Source organism: Macrosteles quadrilineatus, unplaced genomic scaffold, assembly GCF_028750875.1.
Source record: "Macrosteles quadrilineatus isolate MER2022 unplaced genomic scaffold, UCM_ALF_1.0 Scaffold_3__2_contigs__length_128488019, whole genome shotgun sequence".
Taxonomy (NCBI): Eukaryota; Metazoa; Arthropoda; class Insecta; order Hemiptera; family Cicadellidae; genus Macrosteles; species Macrosteles quadrilineatus.
In genome coordinates, this window is record NW_026542596.1 from 44,640,244 (window position 1) to 44,662,462 (window position 22,219).

The window sequence follows — 22,219 nt, forward strand, 5'->3', positions numbered from 1 at the left end:
TTTTATTGTATTCCTTTTGTACTGTCTATAATTATATTATTAGGCAAGCATGTTTCTTGAAATAGTTTTTTCTCAGTTTGTATGTGTCGGAGCGAAAATCTACGCATACTGAAATATATTTTCCTGTAATTGTGCAGAATCCCTTCATAAATTAAAATAGGCAAAAAAATAAGCACAAAAGACTAATTTAAAATTTAAAAACAATTATGGGCCTTACGGGTTGCCATACTGGTGACGGAATAACAATGCAAAATATAAACAGAAAATCAAAACAAATGGAATAAATTCCAATCAAATGTTTTATTTACAGCGTCCAATCAAATGTTTTATTTACAGCGTGGGGTGAAAGGTATGTTAATTACATATTTTGGGTCTAGTTAGTAGTTGATGACCTCTAGTCTTTATTGATACATATTTTTGTACTATAATAAAATGTATAGACATCAGAAACTAAAATAATCATATTTTTCTAATAGGCTGCTTTTTTTGCCCTTATAAACACTATTTGGTCAATTAAGTTTATGGTGTGGACCAAAATTAGATGCCATTAGTAACTTTGTTTCTGACTAAGAGTTTAGTTCTTTTTTAAGCCATGGCCATTATTAGAGTAGCAATGATCACAATGCAGTTGGGTCTGGATTTGAACCATCAGAGAGCGACTAATTTTAATTTGATTACAAATGGTTTTTATTCATAGCGGCACTTAAATTAATACTCCAATAATAATTATAGTTTTATGATATATTACAAGGTCATTCCTTCATTCTAAGAAGGCATAGCATATAGGAGGAAACCTTATAATAATATGATAGCGAAGAATATAATATAAGTTTAACACACATTTATTCAATTTATCTTTAAGTACCTTAAATATTACAATCACTATACATTTAAACCTGCACAAAAGATTGTTTTCATTCATTGAACTAATGAGCATATCTAACACCATTTACCAATGGAATAAAACAAAGAATGTAAAACCTATCAATTAATGTTCAGTTAACAACTCAATGATAAAAGAATCTGAAAGGTGAAAGAAAAAAGAAATCTTTTCAATCCAAACTTTCATCAGTTTACTAATATAAAAAAATTAATGCTTCATTCAAAAATTGAAACGGAACTCAATTAAAATTAGTTTTCTGGACACAAACTACTCTAAGAGTCCCCTAACCATTCACTATGCTGTTAAGAATTTACATTACTCATCTAAAATAGAGGAATTCATTCTCTTACACTCATCCTTTTTATGGTCAAATCAAAATCAGTAAATGTTCTAGTAAATGTTTTGCTCATGTTTCGGAGGGAGGTTTCATACAGGGAGGTTTCGCCCAACCACTGAATCCTTTCTCAAGTCGTTGAGCTACAGCGAGACACAAACGATCTTGGTCTGGTGCCCCAACCACCTATGGGGGAAACAGAGTGTTATGAGATGCATTCAATAGTCTATTACATAACAAGTTATTTAGCGTAATCCATAACCTAGATAAATCATTTCATAAAATAACCTAGGTAAACCTGAAGGAATAATTTCATAGCTGTTTAGCCAAAAGTCAACTTCAACAAGTTCTTGGTAAAATGTCAAAGGTGGGTCCGCTCATGCAGTATTCACCAACACCAAGCAGCTACTCGCTGAATAACGATAAGGGTGGATCGCAGTTTGTCTCCTCGCGATTTCCCAATTTGTGCACACCTTACTAGTTATAATCTCAATGAACCTACTGCTTGGAAAATGAAGAATGTGTGGGCACCTCTGCTCAGAAATAGGGAAATATAATTACATGTAGTTTGCCAATTATTGTAAAATATTCAGTGATGGGAAGATGCCATCCAAATATGTGCTCCTGCTTTAATGTCAAAATGGTGATTTTCTGTGAAAACCTTTGTCTTCACTAAACCTGAAACATATTAAATCATTCAACTTTGAAATCCTATCTCAGATAGGTTTGGTGAGTGATTTGTAGTTCAAGAGTTTTAGTCAGAAAGGACCATCAACGCTCCTGTTAGGTATGAACCACATTCCGGCTTTAGGTTTTTGAGAGATGGGAGTCAAACCGCAATTGAATTTTATTGCCAGTTGACATGTGTGTGTGTGTGCAGAAAAGTGTTTTGTTTTATATACACACTAAATAACTTAGATGAAAGTTAACACAATGGGTGCTGAGTGAGTTGCACTTTGAATCAGGAATTTCGCTGCTTCTTCTCATTCTTACCATTAAAATATCAGTTGAAGAATTGAGAACTAAACAAGAAATGAGTAATAAATGCCTGAATGCCAACAGGCAGACCTGTAGTGTAGAGCCCATGACTTGCACCTGAAATCTGGCATTTGGCCCCTTTCTATTTAATTCTCATCCTTACCTTTTGTGGGTATTAAAAACTGTTGAAGCAAGGCAATTAAAACATACCTGAATGCCAATAGGAAGACCGCTAGAGTTGAGCCCCATAGGTACATTGGTAGCCGGTAGGCCCAGGGCTGTGATGATGTCACAATATACGCTCTGCATCGGCCGTAGCATCCACTGGTGATGGTAGTGTGCAGACGACGGATGTGTTGGCATCACTAGGACACCCGTTTTACCCAGCTTCTCCTGTATAGAGATTAAATTAGTGTTTATTACTTCCAACAAATATTTATAGATTAATTACTGTATTTTATCGTTTTTTATCAAAACTAAATTGAACAGTGAACACTAATTTCCACTGACAAATGGAAAATAATATACTTAAAGAGAGCGAGATCAAATTATCAGTTACAAAACAGGAGGAAAAGGCATGCATGGGCAGGGGCATGTTAGTAAACTGAGTGTGTTTGAAGAGAGTTAATTATGATGAGCAGTGTGAGAAACATATTTCCTTGAGTATTTAAAATATTTCACTAGTGTGAACAAGAGTTGTTTCTCCTAAAACATTATTGGTATGTTTTCAACAAAAAATGTTAAAAAAATACTACATATTTAATTTATATAAAAGCTTTGGATTACATCAGATAATTCATTGAGCACCAAATTTTTATATTGATAATTTGTGGTAGGGTTTTCTCTATTTGGCACTTCAAATGGAAAGTTTTAACTGATCAACCATACAATGAAGGAGCTTTGTTAAGTTTTACGCATTGACCAAAATTCAGTAAAAAATTAGGGTGATTTAACTTCAATATGTTTAAAATTAGAAAATTAAGTAGCAGAATTGTCATGGGACTAATAGATTTTCAACTTTTATACACTTTTTGTATTCAATATCAAAACTTACAATCAACTTTTTCCTTAGAACCTCCTTATCTCTTATATACTCTGATACACTCTTCCTGGATAAAAGTCCTCCTGTGTATTTCATCAGACTATAGCCAAGCGCACCCAAAGAATATGTTGTCAGAATGGTAAACACTTTTACAATTTCCTTTGTAACGTTGAACTCCTGAAACATGACTAAGTTTTAATTTGAAAACCAGATCATATTATGAGCTCTGCAGTATATCTAATTTATTGATACCATTTAATAACTAACTAACAAGGCTACAAGATCGCACCACTCATCCTAAACTCATCTCCATTTATACTTGGCTTAAAAAACCTACTTTGTATGGTAGCAATTTCATTGAAAAAGTATTAAAACAAAGTATTAAAAGAATCTGTGAAAGTTCCACTGCTAATTTAGAGGGAATCTGACCTAGAAGTTCATATGTTTATACCGCACCAATCTCAGGGTCTTTCAAATACCTTTCATTCATGTCCTTCAAGTCCTTTTATCCAAAAACAAAAAAGGTTAGGCAAGGATAATATGTTTTAAACTGGAGAAAAACATTTTCCCTTCACTAAAATCAATTACATTAAATTATTGAAGAGTAAAAATATGCTGCATTGAAAAAAAAAATGTTTTTTTAGACAGACCTTTGCCTTAGGACATTTTCAACAATGAGTCTAAAATGTCCATGACCACAAAGGTACTCTAGTATGCATACCCCTAAATCTAGCAAAGCAAGACAGAGGAGTCATCGGTAGTTAACTTATTCTAGAGTTAAGAAAGGTGATTAAAGTCAGTGTAGTGAAACAGAGACCCAAACATTACATTGCTGCTATATTTCCTTGGTCTGTTGCATTTTTAACAGTACCTAGAGAATCAAGGCAAAATATAAAAGTCCCAAAAAGTATCATCTAAATAAATTTAAACAATTTAATTGTGCATGTTGAATGTTCAATTTTGTACAAAATATAAATAAAATCCAACCTTGTGATTTAAAGCTTCGTTCTCTTCAAATACATCTGGTAATGTTCTACCAAAGAGTACTGCTCGGCTAATCTCTATGGAGTTTGACATTTCGTCTAAAGATACCTGCAAAATAAAAATGACATTTGACATACACACTGTCTCATTTTCAAATTAGAAGTTTTATCCTAAAATAATATTTTGTTAATCACTGAGTTTATGTTATTTAGTTAATAAATGCTAATTTTTTAGTTTTGCGGCGGAGCGGACTGCCACAAATCGCTTCTCCGTTCTCCGCAGTCAGCTTCCACTCTTAAAAAAGTACAGTGCTACTAAAAACTTTTTTAGATTACATTTTTTAGTATTATCGATGATGATAAAAGCTTATAGATTTAGGTATATTAGTAAAATACTCCAACCTGGAACAAACCTTTTCAGCTTTGCAGCCATAATTTGCTTTTAGGTAGTCCACCGCTTTAGTAACGGCTTGTTTGATTGACTTGTCCACTATAGGAAGACCTATTGAATATTTAGCCTGTGTCATGTAGTAAACGTCAACATCTGAGATGGAAACCTATAAAAAACATGAAAATTATAATTACCGTACAAGACTTAGCATTGATTACTTAACTAATACTAATGTAAATACTATAAGACATTGGTCTATGAAGAAGGTAAGCAGCAATTCAAGCAAAAATGTGCGAGTGATTGGCAAAAATCGTCTCCCTTCTCCTTGTTAACGTTTATCCTCAATTATTGAAGAGTCGATTTCAACATTTTTGATGTTTAAATAATTCACCTAATGTTTACTTTGCACACATATTTCGTTAATTTACATCAGCGACTCTGTTGTGGCTCAGTTCAACTACTTCATGTTATTCTAAACAAAACCACTTTAACACAGGAATTGCAATGGAATATCTAGTTCTACCCAAGGGGTAAGTAGCCAGTCATCCTATGAATTAGCACTTACTGGTTCATTAAGTCTCAGTCTCTTTGCATTTCCTCCTCCAAGAATCCTCAGCATGAGCGGTAAGTCCTCAGCGTAGCGAGTCATAGGTCCCACTACGGCTTCTGAGTCACTCACCTCAGGAAAATGGCCTTCTACAGGAACTATACCTGAGAGAGTAGGACACACAGTACTTGAGAATGCAGAATGGACACAATGTAAGAATAAAATTAAGCAATCTGAGGAGACTGCATACACTTAAAGTGTGCAGCTCCCCAGAGAAGTAAGGTAGTGAAGAAACGTTTAATGGTACTCTTAAGTGGTGTCTAGCACTAGTCTATGGGCAAAGTCCAACACCACTCCCCTTGTCCTCATGCACTACAAGCAGTGGTTCTTGTACTACAATGCTCACGATGGAGGAAGACCCTCTATGACCTGTGCAATAATTGAGGATTAATTGAATAAATGGAATTTCAAGCAAGAGACTTTAAATATTATTTACAAGACCACCAACTATCACTAAATAAACTACTGTGTGACAATCCTATCAATGAGACTTAACAATTTTTGTACTAGCTTGAGAAGATTATCTTAAAATAAAATATGTACAGACCTGCAGGAGGTCTGTGTGCGAAGACACCGGCATACATGGCTGGACCACGGATTGAGCCTAGCCATTCCGAGCCAATCCCTACAACGGATCCTGCTCCACCTATCAGAGATGCCTGTGACAAAGATTACACTACAGTACAATATATACTTGTATATAATCTTAATGATTCAGCATTTATATTGATTTAATTCCCATTAGTTTTAAATTGTGTATATCAAAAATCAAAATACAAAAATTATTACCGATACTGGATTGAGTTAGCCTCTAAAAGACAGTTGACTGATGTTCATCCTGATTTCTGTTGGGTACAGGAACTTATACAGGCCGAATTAAAAGAATAACTTTATTGTAAGCTTTTGCTTATGTAACATAGGCCTATAGTACCAAAGTTAAACATGAAAATTAAATTTTGATGGTGGTGCACTCTTTTAGAGGCTCATTCTATGACTCATGTTCTATTTTAATAAAAAAATTGTCTACTTAAGTATCCAAGCGTCATTGATTGATCCTTCGATAGGAAAGTTTACCCTCAAACTGTCTAATGTCTACTTTCTGGTTTTGAACATCTACCTCTCCCCCAGCTGAGCTGCCTACGGTGCGGTGGTAGTTGTAAGGATTCTTGGTAACACCAGTGACCAAGTTGTGAGTTTCCGCAGAGACACACTGCTCCGGAGTGTTAGTAGTTACTAGGACGATGGCTCCGGCACGACGCAGCTCCGCCACAGCTGCTCCATCTGCCTCCGCCATCTGGCCGACCCTTCGCACACACCCCACTGCGTGATTCATTCCTGGTCAAAATATCACTGCCATGTTATTTTTAGGGTTTTAGCGGACATTTACCAAAACCGTTAGTAATAAAGGTTTATATATTTTGGTATCTGGAATCTGATCATATTTTCAGATGAGAAAGTACCTAAAACATAACAAGAAAAAAAATCCAAGCCGAAGCTGGAAAACTATAAAAGAAGAGAAAAAAAACGTAGACAACCTACGATACAGTAGTTAAACAAGTATAAAAAATCTTGAAAGAAAACCAAAATTAGTATAACAAGAGCGTTCTCAACCATAATGGGGACGTCTGCGCAAGATAGTGGCTCATGCGAGACAGAAACCTTACCATCACTGAGACCAAAAAGGAAATTCCAACAAAGGACATCATTTCAATTTATAGGATGGATGTCTCAGTTGTAACAATTTACCACAAAAACAACACAACATTTGATTTATAAATAGATCTAAACTAAAAGATTCAACAATCTTGTGTTATGTTCGTTTGGGATCCATACAACAGTGACACACCAATTGTTGAAGGTGAATTTGAATGTTCAATAAATGAGATGACAGCTTTGTTACTGACCAAGATCAGCCGGTTCTATAACCAGGACCATTGACTAAAAGCTCAATGATCAAGGATAGCTCTAGCTGGGCCCAGTTTAACCATCAAAAGCTTCTGGCTTTTCTCAGGATTGAATTGGAAACCTAATAAATTACTAGGCAAGCACTATGACTATATATATATATATTAATTTGAAACTGTTTTTCTTTGTGACAGCTATTTTGAGAGAACGGCTGAGCGTAGAAACTCGGTAGAGGTGTCTAAAGAAAGGTCCTGGTCTGTAGATGAGCCATCAAAAGAGAAACATGGAGAATTCCCTCGGGGCTCTGCCCCAGTGGCGTTAAATTCCCATCCCATGTTATTCTTATTGAGGAAAACGAGGTTTTTGTCACAGCTAATTTGAGAGAACGGCTGGGCGTAGAAACTTGGTAGGGGTGTCTAAAGAAAGGTATTGGTCTGTAGGTGAGCTTTCAAAAGAGAAACGATGTAAATTTCCTTGGGGCTCTGCCCCAGAGGCCTTTAAAGTTCACTCTGCAATTTTGTTTACATTTCGACCATATGGATAATTTTACACTACTTTTAATGAACCAGCTGTTAAAAATTGTATTCAAAGGTCTACTGAAACTGTCAAAATTAAATGTTTACATTATTATTTATGATTTTAAATGGATTCTCCACTGCATGGCAAGTTTTTTTTATAGTTTCGACAAAATGATGAATTTATGATACGTTTAAAATGTTTTGTTCAAAAATCTATGCTTTATTGCTCTTAGAAAATTTTAAATTATGAAATAAGTGTGACTTATCAATTTCAAAGGAACATATAACTATTCCTTATTGGGTTAGCTTATACATATCGTAAGGTTGGCACTTGCCTTTTTTTCCTACTTTCAATCACCATTTATTTTTAAATTCAAGAAAGAACACCTGAGATTCATTTATTGGTATAACAGTTTTTGATAATCGGGTTGAAAATTGTGTCATAGATGAGTACGTTGAGGATGAGAGCTGTGTTCAAGTTTTGGTATAGACTAACTACGGAGTCTATGGTTTTGGTAAAGTAGGTGAACTAATGTCAATTCAGGTATTTAAAAAAAAATGTGTACACAGTTTTTACTTTGATGTACACATGTAGCTAGGTTGAACAACGCATCTAAACCTCACTATACAAAACATTCGGAAACACAACAGTGTCATCACATCTCATCGCATTTGCATAATTTGTTACCAAGGCTGGACTAGGTTATGGATTTGGTTCCGCAAATGTTCAAGATTTGTGATAAAATTTCCTACAATTATGGTTCATTCCAATCCACGAAATACATGCACAGCTTTATGTGATCTATATGGCCAAGGCAAAACTACCCCATAAGTTAATGAATTATCAAGTAAGAACAGGATGATTAAATACATGGGTCGATGTGGCAAGAGAAGGATTTAAAATTGCTGAGATCGAAGTAAGAATGTTACTGCTTTCTGGAGAATCAGATATTTTTATAAAAAAAGATGAAGATTTACTTATAAATCCGGATACAATCTGAATGATTTTCCTAAAGCAGATGGAATTAGTGGTTAGTGATAAATATTGACTCTTTCCGTAACATGATAGACTAATTATATGAACTCATTCTCCCATATAGTGAAAGTGGCTTTGGTATGAAACAAACTCATGAACAAACAATTAAAAAACTCCTAAAAAACCTTTTGGGCAACCTAAAGCCGATAAAAAGAAAGGTAGGAAATATTGTGTTAAACGAATTCATCAATCACGTTTTTTAGGGAACACAATCGTCATACTTATTATTGCTTATCCTCCCTTCATATAACTAAGATTTTAATGACTTCACTCTATCCAACGCAGTTAGCTGAATTTACATAAAACCTCAAGATTAACCGTCGATTTCGACGGGGTTCAACTAGTATGTACTTAGTTCAACAATATAAAGTTTATATATTATCTACCTTTCACCCTAAAGCAGCCACTGATGGACACAGGGACCCCCAGCAAGGGAGTCTCCTCCTCTAGTTGCTCTACAGTTTTACTCCGAGAGGTGATCAGCTCATCAACTCTCTCAGCTTCCTTTAAAGCTTCTTCGTATCTCTCGTCTACGATTGCGTTCAACTTCATGTTGACCCTGCGGCTCCTGAATGAATAAACCTCCACCACCTCTTCGCAGGTTAGCTGTAAGACAGAATAAAAATATAAACGTTTTTATAAACAAATAAGTTATTGAATTTTAATTTGAGCATTTTTAAATGTAAATTAAGGGGTCAAGGGCATGGCATGTCCACGGTAGCACAGCTGAAGGTGCTCCAGCACCCCCTTAAATTCTCATAAAATTAAGTTTTTAACAATAACTTTTAGGCTTTTTTGACCTGCTCAAACTAGAAAATTCTATGGTGCTATGCCAAGACTAGAAGTATTATTTCTGAAATGCTGAAACTTTGAAGGGCTCTCCTGAAAAGTTGTGCTTGACCCTTTTGGAACCATACTGTTCTAAGGTCGCGAGTTTAAAGCCAATCCAAATACTTTGCAATTAAATGTCACCTGGGTATAAATCTTTTTTGTTCTATTTGATAACCGTAATTATTAACTCAACATTAAACTGGTTTTTCGGAAAAGTACCGGTACCGAGAGTCGTCGTTGAAATTTGGTTGTGGTAACAGGGTAGGCTTATCACAGGGTTATTATATGGTCCAGCGATAGCAGCGCAGTAGTGTTGAGTAAAAACCGAAAGTGACACATTGGAAAAGTGATTGTTATCATCAAAACTAAATCGCAAAGATCTTCCAATCACCCAGTGTATAGTTTAGATTATTTATTTTTTACTTCACAACAGCATTCGAAACGCTTTAACACTATTCGTGCTGTCGACATGTTTGAACATAAAAGTTGCATTTATTTCAATGTTAAGCAATTGCGGGAATTCCCGTCATCAGCACCCAACGTGTTAATGAGTGGAAACCTCGATTGTAGGTTTTTGGCACCGATGAATAAAAAATGTAAGTCTCATCGCAGTCCTAGTACAACACTGATTCACAGTCTTTTTCCCCGTTATCAAAATGAAGTACAACTTGATACACACAGAATCTCTGGTTCCCGACCTGGATGATGTCTATAGCTATTTAATTTAATTTACAGTTATATTGTACTTGCGATCAATCAAACCCGTTATGTAAGCTACACTGTTATTTATCTCACTTCGTTTTGGATTTGCTTACAAACGTGACCGGAAATGGTTACTCAGAATTTGTAAACAACATTTAATATAAACATATCAGTGACAGCTAAAAAAAAAGAATCTTTATCCAAACATATTTTTTCGTAATTTCATAGATGACGGATTCTCTTAACAGATGATTAGTATTTCATAAATGACAAATGTAGTAAACATAAGGAGAAAACTTTTTTTTTTAACTTTATTTAATTTACAATCTGTTCAAGTTGAACAATAAGCAAATGATATAAATAGTAATACAAAAATAACTTGAAGAACATGAGCTAGTGATTGACCACCGTCAACACGGAGAAAATTTGAAAAAAATCGCACAAAATTAGGTTTTTGATCGTCTGTTATTTTATTTCCAAAATAGTGAGGCCATATTTTAATGGCTAAAGACACTCTCGCCAATCCTGTGAATACAATTAAACTATTAGAACTATCGTGATCGGGACTCTAGTTAGGCCACTCTAGAGTAGGCCACGTAAATGCCTTACAGACCGTGACAGACGGACAGGAATAGAGATAAGACTTGTTATGGCGTTATAAATGTATAAAACGTAAAAATAAAAATAAAAATTATAATTCTGAGAAATGTTCAGACAAAACTCTACTTTTATTTATATAGATTTCTTTATTTTTACCCTAATGAATTTTACTGTGTTAGTAATATATGATTAATTGTCGAACGGTCAAGGTAAGGCACAAAGTCTTTCCCTTCGGTCTTACATTATCCTATGGTCCGTAATGAATCAAAATAAGAGATATTAAATGCTCAAATCACCTTAAAACCCACAATTTTGCTCTAAAATTTACAAAACGCCCTAAACCCCCCTTGCTGACCCGTGAATGTCAGCACCCACCAAAAGAAAATCCTGGCTACGCCCTTGTAAGGGGGGTTACCTCCCGCTATCTCCGCGTCCCGCCACCTCCGTGTCCCGCTATCTCCGGATTTCAGAGTGACCCCAATAATCCTTGGTTACTACCTGTGTTAAGACTTTCCGTCCTAACCTAACCTAACCTAACCTAACCTCACCTAACCTAACCTAACCTAACCCAACCCAACCTAACCTAACCTAACCCACGGGTTATTTTCATTAAATCTCCCATCCACGGGGCTTCGCAGCCGTGGACGCAATGACAGCTACCAACGCAGGCAGTGACGGGATTATAAGGGTCACTCAAGAATTCGGAGGTGGCGGGACAGATTTGGGTTCAGAGATGGCGGAACGCGGAGATAGCGGGAGCACACGGTAAGGGGTGCTGTTAATCATTATTAAAATTTCTAAATAATTATTTATATCTATTCAAAACTATTAAGATTCCAAAATGTTGGCATAGCATATACAATATTTACCTCTCCTGTTCGTATTTTCGTCGCCAGCTCAGTAGCACTCATTGTCAAGATCGGGTTCCTGATGGTTTGCAGAGGAATTGTTATCTTCATCATGGCCCACAACCAATATAGTGGTTCCAGAACGAAGCATAACAGATTCTGAACAACTGCTAACAGCCTTAGTATCACCTCCATGGTTGTAGATGAGATCCTGAAATAATAAAAACATTTAAGTATTTTAAACTACAGAATGTTGAAAGAGCCATTTTGATGCTGTGAGTATCAATGAACGCATGGGTATAGCTCATTGTTGTTCACATATTCATAGGGATTAAGTTTCCTGAGTAGTAAATTCAAAAGACATGTCGTATACCAAGGGGTTTTCTTGGAGACTACTCTTTTGTGAAAAAATGTGTAAATAATTTTGTATAATCTATATATTAATTTGAAACTGTTTTTCTTTGTGACAGCTATTTTGAGAGAACGGCTGGGCGTAGAAACTCGGTAGAGGTGTCTAAAGAAAGGTCCTGGTCTGTAGATGAGCCATCAAAAGAGAAACATGGAGAATTCCCTCGGGGCTCTGCCCCAGTGGCCTTTAAATTCCCATCCCATGTTATTCTTAAGGAGGAAAATGAGGTTTTTGTCACAGCTAATTTGAGAGAACGGCTGGACGTAGAAACTTGGTAGGGGTGTCTACCCATGTAGCACAGATGGTTGGGCCAACGTTGGTAAATTGTGGAGCCACACAGTTGGCCAACGGTAGAAATGTCACCTCTTTAAACTGTTTTCCAGCCAACCTTTGTCCAACAATGGCCCAACCAAAATTATTTCACACAAAATAATAAAGATTTAGTACGAAAAGCATAATTATTAGTTGAGTAAATTGATTAAATAGTTCATAAAAACAAATTTTGAAAAAAAGCTGGAACAAAATTTTTTGGCCCAGACGGGTCTCGAACCCGGGTCCTTCGACTTATGAGCCTCTTACCTTACCACTGAGCTATCTGTGATTGTTGATACAGAGAGTTTTCAAGTGGTGAAAGAGTAGCCGACAGTTGCAATGGTCGCAATACTTCAAACATTTTTGATACTACACAGTATAATATGAATCTGTTAATCTGTTAAGGCATCATAAGTAGTTATTTTTTTTTTTGGAGTTAGAGAGGATACTGGTATTTGAATATAGATTAATTAATTACCGTTAGATTATTAATGCTATTATAATTGACTGTTATATGATTAATTACTCTTTCCCCTTAAATTGTTGCAAATAAGTTAAAGAATAGTAATTTAAAAAATATTTGCATTATTATAATTATTAAAATTCATTGTTGTAGCCCCGGAACTGTAATATATAAAATATCTGGTTTTACAATACCTTTATCAGTTCCAAAAACTTTTGGAAACTTTTGGAACTGATAAAGGTATTGTAAAACCAGATATTTTATTATAATTATGTTGTGAAAGCTAGACCCAGAGAATGAAAGTCGTGTAAACTCAACTATGGACCATCGTTGGTCCAACAAAAGTATCTTTTGTTGGTCCAACGGAGTGAAAAACGGTTGGACAACGGTTGGCTTGATGTATGATACCCAACAATGCACATTAATGTATTTCATTAACAATGAACCGATGTTGGTCCACAGTTGTAAATATTGGTTGGCCCAACTACGAGATATACAGTTGGACAACGGTTGGTTGGTTGTGGAAGCTCCAACCAACCATCGACCAACTGTCCCACAGTTGGCCAACGTTGGCCCAACCATCTGTGCTACATGGGTAAAGAAAGGTATTGGTCTGTAGGTGAGCCCTCAAAAGAGAAACGATGTAAATTTCCTTGGGGCTCTGCCCCAGAGGCCTTTAAAGTTCAATCTGCAATTTTGTTTACATTTCGACCATATGGATAATTTTACACTACTTTTAATGAACCAGCTGTTAATTTTAAAATTGTATTCAAAGCTCTACTGAAACTGTCAAAATTAAATGTTTACATTATTATTAATGATTTTAAATGGATTCTCCACTGCATGGCAAGTTTTTTATAGTTTCAACAAAATGATGAATTTATGATACGTTTGAAATGTTTTGTTCAAAAATCTATGCTTTATTGCTCTTAGAAAATTTTAAATTATGAAATAAGTGTGACTTATCAATTTCAAAGGAACATATTTAACTATTCCTTATCGGGTTAGCTTATACATATTGTAAGGTTGGCACTTGCCTTTTTTTCCTACTTTCAATCACCATTTATTTTTAAATTCAAGAAAGAACACCTGAGACTCATTTATTGGTATAACAGTTTTTGATAATCGGGTTGAAAATTGTGTCATAGATGAGTACGTTGAGGATGAGAGCTGTGTTCAAGTTTTGGAATAGACTAACTACGGAGTCTATGGTTTTGGTAAAGTAGGTGAACTAATGTCAATTCAGGTATTTAAAAAAAATGTGTGCACAGTTTTTACTTTGATGTACACATGTAGCTAGGTTGAACAACGCATCTAAACCTCACTACAAAACATTCGGAAACACAACAGTGTCATCACATCTCATCGCATTTGCATAATTTGTTACCAATGCTGGACTAGGTTATGGATTTGGTTCCGCAAATGTTCAAGATTTGTGATAAAATTTCCTACAATTATGGTTCATTCCAATCCACGAAATACATGCACAGCTTTATGTGATCTATATGGCCAAGGCAAAACTACCAAGTTAATGAATTATCAAGTAAGAACAGGATGATTAAATACATGGGTCAATGTGGCAAGAGAAGGATTTAAAATTGCTGAGATCGAAGTAAGAATGTTACTGCTTTCTGGAGAATCAGATATTTTTATAAAAAAGATGAAGATTTACTTATAAATCCGGATACAATCTGAATGATTTTCCTAAAGCAGATGGAATTAGTGGTTAGTGATAAATATTGACTCTTTCCGTAACATGATAGACTAATTATATGAACTCATTCTCCCATATAGTGAAAGTGGCTTTGGTATGAAACAAACTCATGAACAAACAATTATAAGACTCCTAAAAAACCTTTTGGGCAACCTAAAGCCGATAAAAAGAAAGGTAGGAAATATTGTGTTAAACGAATTCATCAATCACGTTTTTTAGGGAACACAATCGTCATACTTATTATTGCAGATCCTCCCTTCATATAACTAAGATTTTAATGACTTCACTCTATCCAACGCAGTTAGCTGAATTTACATAAAACCTCAAGATTAACCGTCGATTTCGACGGGGTTCCACTAGTTAATGATTAATTACAATACACTGTTTTATCATTATTACTCATACAGTATACCATTGACTATTGGAAAAATTATACCATTGATAAAACATACTCCCTTGGTAGATTTCCCATCCTTATGGAAGAGCTGAAGCCAATTTTACTGTTAGTTCTGTCCGGTGTACTATAGAGTCGTGTTTTGTTTACAATTTGTTTCTTGCTGTTTCAATAATTTAAAACCTCGTTTAACCAAATAAAACTATCTAATCATAAACAATAACTTGTCCACTAGCTATATAACCAAACAGTGAGGCACAAATCATGTGAAACTAATCCTAAAATAATAGAAACAAATTGTAAACAAAACATGTCATCTACAGTAAACCGGACAGAACTAACAATAAAATTAGCTCCAGCTGTTCCATAAGGATGGAAAATCTATTAAGGAGTATGTTTGATCGTTTTAGCGAATTTCCCATATAGGGAATAAGCTATTACCGTAGTACTCATGGTAAGACCTGGACCCGGGACCGATTTTTTTTTCGTTTTGAGGTCCCTAGAGGCCAAAAATAGCATCCGTTCAAATTCATATATATATATATTTATATATATATATATTTTGTTATTGTATACATCAATGAGGGCTACTTTAAATGTTACTAAGCAAATCAAAATACCACAGTACCCTAAAAACATTTTATTTTATATTACTTACATGTTTCGGACATTAATGCCATGATCACAGTATAGTATATAACCTATTAGTTTCTTTTATTTACAAACATTATTAGATATTTCTTATTAAAGAACAGGTGATAATTTTTATATTAAGGGAAGGAGGTGTTTTCTTTAAGATGTATAATTTCATTGAATATTACGTTTTGATTTTGAATTTGTGTCAAGTTTAGTAAATTGTCTTTGTCATTAATATGGTGAGTATAAATATAAAGGTCTTCCTTTGTATTCATTTTTTCACCTTTATTTTCAATATCCAGAATGTGCATATTTTTATTCATTTCTGAGTATGTATGGTCGGTCTGAAGAATATGTTCGGCGTATGAGGATTTTTGTGTTGTCATATTGTTTGTTCTTTAATAAGAAATATCTAATAATGTTTGTAAATAAAAGAAACTAATAGGTTATATACTATACTGTGATCATGGCATTAATGTCCGAAACATGTAAGTAATATAAAATAAAATGTTTTTAGGGTACTGTGGTATTTTGATTTGCTTAGTAATATATATATTTATATATATATGTGTCCGTTAGCGCGATAACTCGAGCAAAAATGATCCGATTTTGATGAAATTTGGTACAAACGTGTAAACCTACGTTTATTCGAACGAGTTCGCGAACCAGCATAATCGGACCATGGGAACGGGGGTTTATGGGGGCTTTTATGGGGTAAAAATGGGTTTTTCCCATTTTTGACCCAAAAAACTTAAATTTTTGCAATTTCTTTCCAAACTATTTTGTAGAGCTTAAAAAAACAAATAATTTAGTATATTGAAGCGTTATAATGCGTCTAATGGTTACGGAGAAAATTCAAAAAAATTGTAAATTTAAAATTCCTATGTTATTCTTATGAAGGATAAGTAAACTGTTGTAGTTTGCTTATTTATTAACATATTTTGCCCAAATTTGGAAAATGTTTTTATTTCTTACTAACTATTAACATTTTACATAAAAAAACACTTTAACCCTCCCTGTTGCAGCAAACCTAAGCATGTGTTAAACTGATTTGATTTAAATAGGGAATAAATGTGATATTTTTAAAGAGACATTTTAGTGTAAATCCAATCAGGCAAATGGAAATTCGCTTAGTCTGCAGGTTTGCTGCAGCGGGTGTATTATCGTTTTATCTATGATTATACTCATCCGTATGTCATTATGGTTCTACTGTAGTTCAGTTGATTGTATTTACGTAGGCTGATTGGTGGACCACTATTAAATTATACAGCTGATCAAAATGTAAACAATTCTGTTCTTCATAAGGATAACATGGGAGTTTTAAAAGCCAATGGGACAGAGCCCAAGGGATTTTATCAAAAATGTAAGGTCAGTTTGCAAATCTACGCGACACGGTCTTTCCAATGAGACGTCAATGGATAAAATCGGTTAAGAAATGGCGGAGGAGTTCAGCCGACAAACTTCTTGGTAGAATTTTGACTGCTTACTAAACTATCACTTCTTGTATAACCTCAACAATAGCAAAAATACATTTCTTAACCCAACATTCCTCTCTAAAAAATCTATCAACGTGTTAGCCAACACATTTCATTGTGTATATACATGAAAGGTGGTGGGAGCAAAATAAACTGTTCTCGCTTTTTCAAAAGGTAAACCGTTTTGATTACAAGGTTATATAATATATTTATCAAACAACTGTTTAATTATCTAACTGTTTATAGTTACGAATTTCAGATCTTTTAGTGATTACTCAACATCAAATCGTCGCTTAGTTAATTTATTTAATACTAATAAATTAAAGTAAGGCTATACGTATTTTTACCCGCTCGTTGAACCAAAGGTCCAACTTGCAGTTGTAAGAGAATAGAGAATTTGAAAGCTGAATTAGTAATCAGCCCTACCAGAGAGACATAAATGAATAGAAGAAATAGCGATACATATGTGGACAGTAATACAAAAAGGCTCGAGAACCATGACATTAAAATGTGGAAATAACAACAGTAACGTCCATAAAACGTCAATCCTAGTATTGGAATGGAGTGGAATGAACTATTAAACAGATTCAAGTTAAGAATTAAATGTTAACCTATCGATTTATGGAGATAGACCCTTTTTATACTACAACACATCTAAATTAAACAGGCTTTTCCAAGAAATATTCAAACTTAAATTGATATTATACATTTGCGTATGGGGGTTTATGGGGGGGGGGGTAAAAAACGGTGTAAACAGTAAAACCATTATGTTTTATCTATGGTAAAACTCACTGATGAATAATTACATGGCGTTAATCACACTTAGTTTGAAAACAACAAAAACAAAGCGTGAACAACTAGACGAAGCTAATTTCACTATCATAAATTCATATTGCCGTTATTTCGTATACGATGTCAAGGGTGTACCCAGTATCAAAACTATTGGGGCAAGAGCATACGCGAAACAGGGGTCGCTGGGGAGGCCTACCTGGGGGCCTGAGGGGTAAATTTTAAAAACAAAATGCTGAAATTAGCGTTTTTTACGCTATTTTGAGAAATAAATGTAACAAACCTAGCTCGATAATCCAGCGTTTATAAAGTCGTCCAGCGTTTTTTTATAGTGTATAAAGTGGCTTTGACTGGCTTTATGTCCGTTAATGGGTCAGGTCAGGTTGCTTAGCTTTACAATACACATTTTAACTGTATTTTCGTGCCTATGCCAATTTTTCACATCCATTTATAACACCCGAAATATATGGTAAACTATTTTGAAGAATACCTTATAACTTATGCCATAAGAGCAATTTTGTTCGTTACATTATTGTTGAAGGCAAATGAAAACAAAATAATGTCACAAAAAGTAGGTTTATATTAATTCATTATACTACACAATTGTTGGGGACTTTATTTGTTTGTAATAATACTATACAGTACTTCTTTCAAAGTAAAGTTATAGGTGTAAACAGTTTATCCTTCAGAGACTACATACGTACCGGTACCAGTATTAAATTATTTCAAAAACTTTAGAAAGTGCAAGCAAAATTAATCAGAGCATTTGCTGTAAAGAAAATAAACAATAATTAGCATTCAATACAAAATTATCTCTCTTTTGCGAGAAAACATGCTTTAGAAAGTGCCTAGCTATTTACTCATTTCAATGATGCTCAACAGAAATGCTAGTACTAACTAACCAACTACTGTACTAAAAATGTTCCGCGTACAACGTGAAAAGGCGGCTCCTTATTGTAGCTTAGCTCGTGATGCAATCCTCAATTCTCGGTACAAACTCCAACAGTTATTGTTCTCCTTTATTGTGGTTGTTCATCAAGACTTTCTCCCCCCCAGGGAGCGAATTGGTTACAAAACATAGTGCCTAAGAAGATGCAGAAGTTATGGAGGATTTTTGGTATTTTGCGCGGCCTGCTCCATGCACCCAAAAGAAGTCGCAAACACTAATGGTATACACTTTTCATTTAATTTAGGTAAATACAATTATTTTTAAGCACTGTTTGCTTTTAAAAAAAAAATACCAACACTTAAGATAACCCATTATGATTATCTGTAGGTTTAATAATTAGCTGAGCTTATACTTTGTAAGCATAAGCATGCCAACGCGTGTTGTAACTAAATTGGTACATAATTACTTAGCTCGCGTGACTAACAATATTACAATGAACCAATGAACTAGTTACCCAAATACTGTACTTCGTTCTTGGTACTCAAACAAAACTATGTGGAATTTATATTTAAACATATATTTACTGGTAATTTAAGTTTAATTAAAAATATTATTGTGCGCCTGTGCCTTGGCCTTGATTAATATTTAAGAATGCCAGAGATAATGCATTTTTTCTATTATATAGGAGCCTACGTGATTAAATATCGTTTGTAACTTAGCCAATCAAAATTCTAAGAGAGCTAAACACCTTTTTATATATATAAAAAACTATTAGGCACTTATTTGAAAACGTCGACTTATAAACTTGCACTAATAAGTTTGTAATAATAAAGCTTGTAAATGAAATCTATAGTCTTTGACGTAAATATTAACTTAATTAATGAAAACAATATTTTAAGTTTAGGGTAGCTTACCTACTGAGTCAGTCCTTTCTAACAACTTTCTTGCTGGTTTTCTCAAAGTAATTAGTAGTTAACAGAAAAATTAGTGAATTGTTCTTGGGAGAGTGTCAAGGACTGTACAAAAATTAAGATTTGTCAATTAAAGCAATTGTTAAAGCTTTATTTACCTTTTGTCCTTCAATCTTTGGAGACACTTTTATAAAGTCACGACTATACACGTTGACTGCCTTACAATTAAAACTTAAATTAGCATTAGATAGCCTTAATAGTTCTATCGCTTTTGTTTCCTATACGGTTTGAGGTTTTAATTTTAGAAGTTTGAAATTGAAAATGAAATATTGAACTGCATGATTCTCATCTTACGCATTTTTATGATTGATAAAACAATACTTCTCATCTCAATGTTGTACTATGGACAAAATATTCTTGTGAGAAATGCTCGGGAAGGCCACCAACGCTATGAAACATGAGATAACTATTTCGCCCGTACGAACAACATGCATCGTCTACTGATCACGGATGGCTTTGACAATTTTAACGACACCGATTTGGAAAGTCTAGTGGATGGATTCTTCTACGTTTACATTTATTACCACACAATTTGGAAATCATTCAAACTGCATAGAATTTTTTCACTTCGTTTCTTGTCTGGAAAAAATGAAATTTTGCTTCTTGATTGATAACATTAGAAACATACCACAGTGCTTAAACAGATTTTCCTCAATATTTGTATTATTATAATTTATTAATTATGTCTATGGTGGAGTTCAAAATTATTTTTTATAATTCATATCGTACTACTGGAATTTCAAATATTAATAAATATTAATGTTACCTAAGTTTACTACTTTTATTGTTATTTTCTTTTACCTTAAAACTGAGAACGCAAGAATGTAACATTAATATTTATCAGAATTGTTCTCCAGAACTGGAATCACAGATATGTTTCAGTAAACAGTTAAAGTAATTTGTTTAAGATAATTTTGAATCAACCAACATGCAACTAAAACGTATTAAAAAACGTACACTTCTAAACCATTGAATATAAAATAATTTATAGTCAATGATTAAACCGAACCACCTGAAACTGTATAAACTAAATTATAAATAACGACTTCAAACTTGTTTTACTCACAATTACCGTCGAGGTGAATGCACCCACGGGTAGAGCGAAGCGACTAGATGGAACTCCAGGTTCTATACTCCAGCGACTCCACTACCGTCACATCTACTACTCCAAAACTCCAGTACTCCAGTCCAGTGTCGTCTGTTGGCGTCGGCGTCCCCACCATCGAAGGTGCAAGGTTGCGACACCGGCCCTTCCCATCTCCCATCCGTAGTTTGAATGGTTTCTCCAAGTCAAACAATACGACAGCTCCTCAGACTTGGGACAAACAGGAATTGTTTGATTTTATTTCTAATTAGGAAAAATGTTTCCGTTTTGCACCGACCCTTCCCATCGTTCCACAGAATGTTTTCTCGTAGTCTAACAGTAGTTTTGATGCGGTACAAAAAGTAATTCCTCTAGATTTTAATTATAATTTGCTGGAAAATGTCAAGTTATATTCGTGACAGTAATTAGCGTAGTCAGTCTGAAATATAGTGTCTGTTTCCGTAGAGTGTATTTAGCTAGCTTTTCAACAGAGTTTTTAATTTGTCAATGGTTCTTAACCAGCATGATTGGACTATGGGAACCCCCCCGGTTTATGGGGTAAAAATTGGGTTTTCCCATTTTTGGAAAAAACATAAAATTTTGCAATTTCTTTCCAAATAATTTTGTAAAAACTCTATTCTATAGAATAAAAATAAAAATAAATGAGCAACCGTAGGAATATGCTTTCGTAAAACACTGATTTCTGAAAATTCGCCCACTTTCATTCAAGCCTAACTGAAAGCTGAGCACTATGTTGTAAACTGTTGTAAACACTGTTGTAAAATCGTTTATGTCATATGAACTGCCAAAGTATCACAGTACAGTAGTGGAGGAAGTATAGCATTTTAAACTGCATCACACTTTTGGAGTGGCTAATCAAATTATGTTCGTTTGAATAAAACATTGACTACAGCTGGTCCATGTAGAGCATTAAAAAATTCTAGGATATAATCTAAAATTAATTTAGCCCAAAATCCGTTAATGATTTTTCACCCAATTTTTCTCCCGTTACCGTACGATAGGTAGATTGCATCATTCGACCTAAGACGCAACCAAAAGCAATGCAGATAATTGATGAGCCAGGTTTTGTCGTGAGCTTGTTTTGTTATGCTCTTTTTTCTTGACCGGAACGTTTCAGAGATCACGTATCAGCTGACCTCGAAACGCGCTGTGAATGATTGACTACAGACTACAGCTACCGGCAACAATCAATGTTTTTGTAAACCCAATCAGCTGACATCCTTAGATAACATGTAGAACTGAAGACTTAACAAAGTTCTTTTTGCATCATTGTACAATGAATGATATTTAACAGTGCTTAAGGCCTATGTTATGCAATTGATTATTTACATTTGGAGGACGCACAAATACAACTAAATGCAGTAATTGTATGCTTAGCTGTCTGCTGTACTGTAGTGGGGTCTT

At 34.5% G+C, this 22,219-nt stretch overlaps 1 protein-coding gene across 1 annotated transcript; it reads right to left on the bottom strand.

Moving 5' to 3' along the window:
* Positions 1-5: 5 nt before the first annotated feature.
* LOC128990727 (fatty-acid amide hydrolase 2-A-like) lies at positions 6-20,917 on the bottom strand. Its single transcript, XM_054413267.1, has 11 exons — positions 20,777-20,917; positions 11,680-11,869; positions 9,064-9,283; positions 6,336-6,553; positions 5,766-5,877; positions 5,177-5,322; positions 4,634-4,777; positions 4,225-4,329; positions 3,250-3,414; positions 2,406-2,588; positions 6-1,403 (listed from the first exon to the last, which is right to left on the bottom strand). The coding sequence occupies exons 2-11, from the start codon at positions 11,851-11,853 to the stop codon at positions 1,290-1,292; spliced, it is 1,581 nt and encodes a 526-aa protein (XP_054269242.1). The 5' UTR covers positions 11,854-11,869; positions 20,777-20,917; the 3' UTR covers positions 6-1,289.
* Positions 20,918-22,219: the final 1,302 nt, after the last annotated feature.

Coding starts and splice junctions, on each gene's coding strand:
- LOC128990727 (XM_054413267.1), bottom strand. CDS start 11,853: ATGGAGGTGATACTAAGGCTGTTAGCAGTTGTTCAGAATCTGTTATGC. Junction 6,554..9,063: donor TGGCTGCTTTAGGGTGAAAG/GTAGATAATATA, acceptor TATTTTGACCAG/GAATGAATCACGCAGTGGGG. Junction 5,878..6,335: donor GCAGCTCAGCTGGGGGAGAG/GTAGATGTTCAA, acceptor TCTTTGTCACAG/GCATCTCTGATAGGTGGAGC.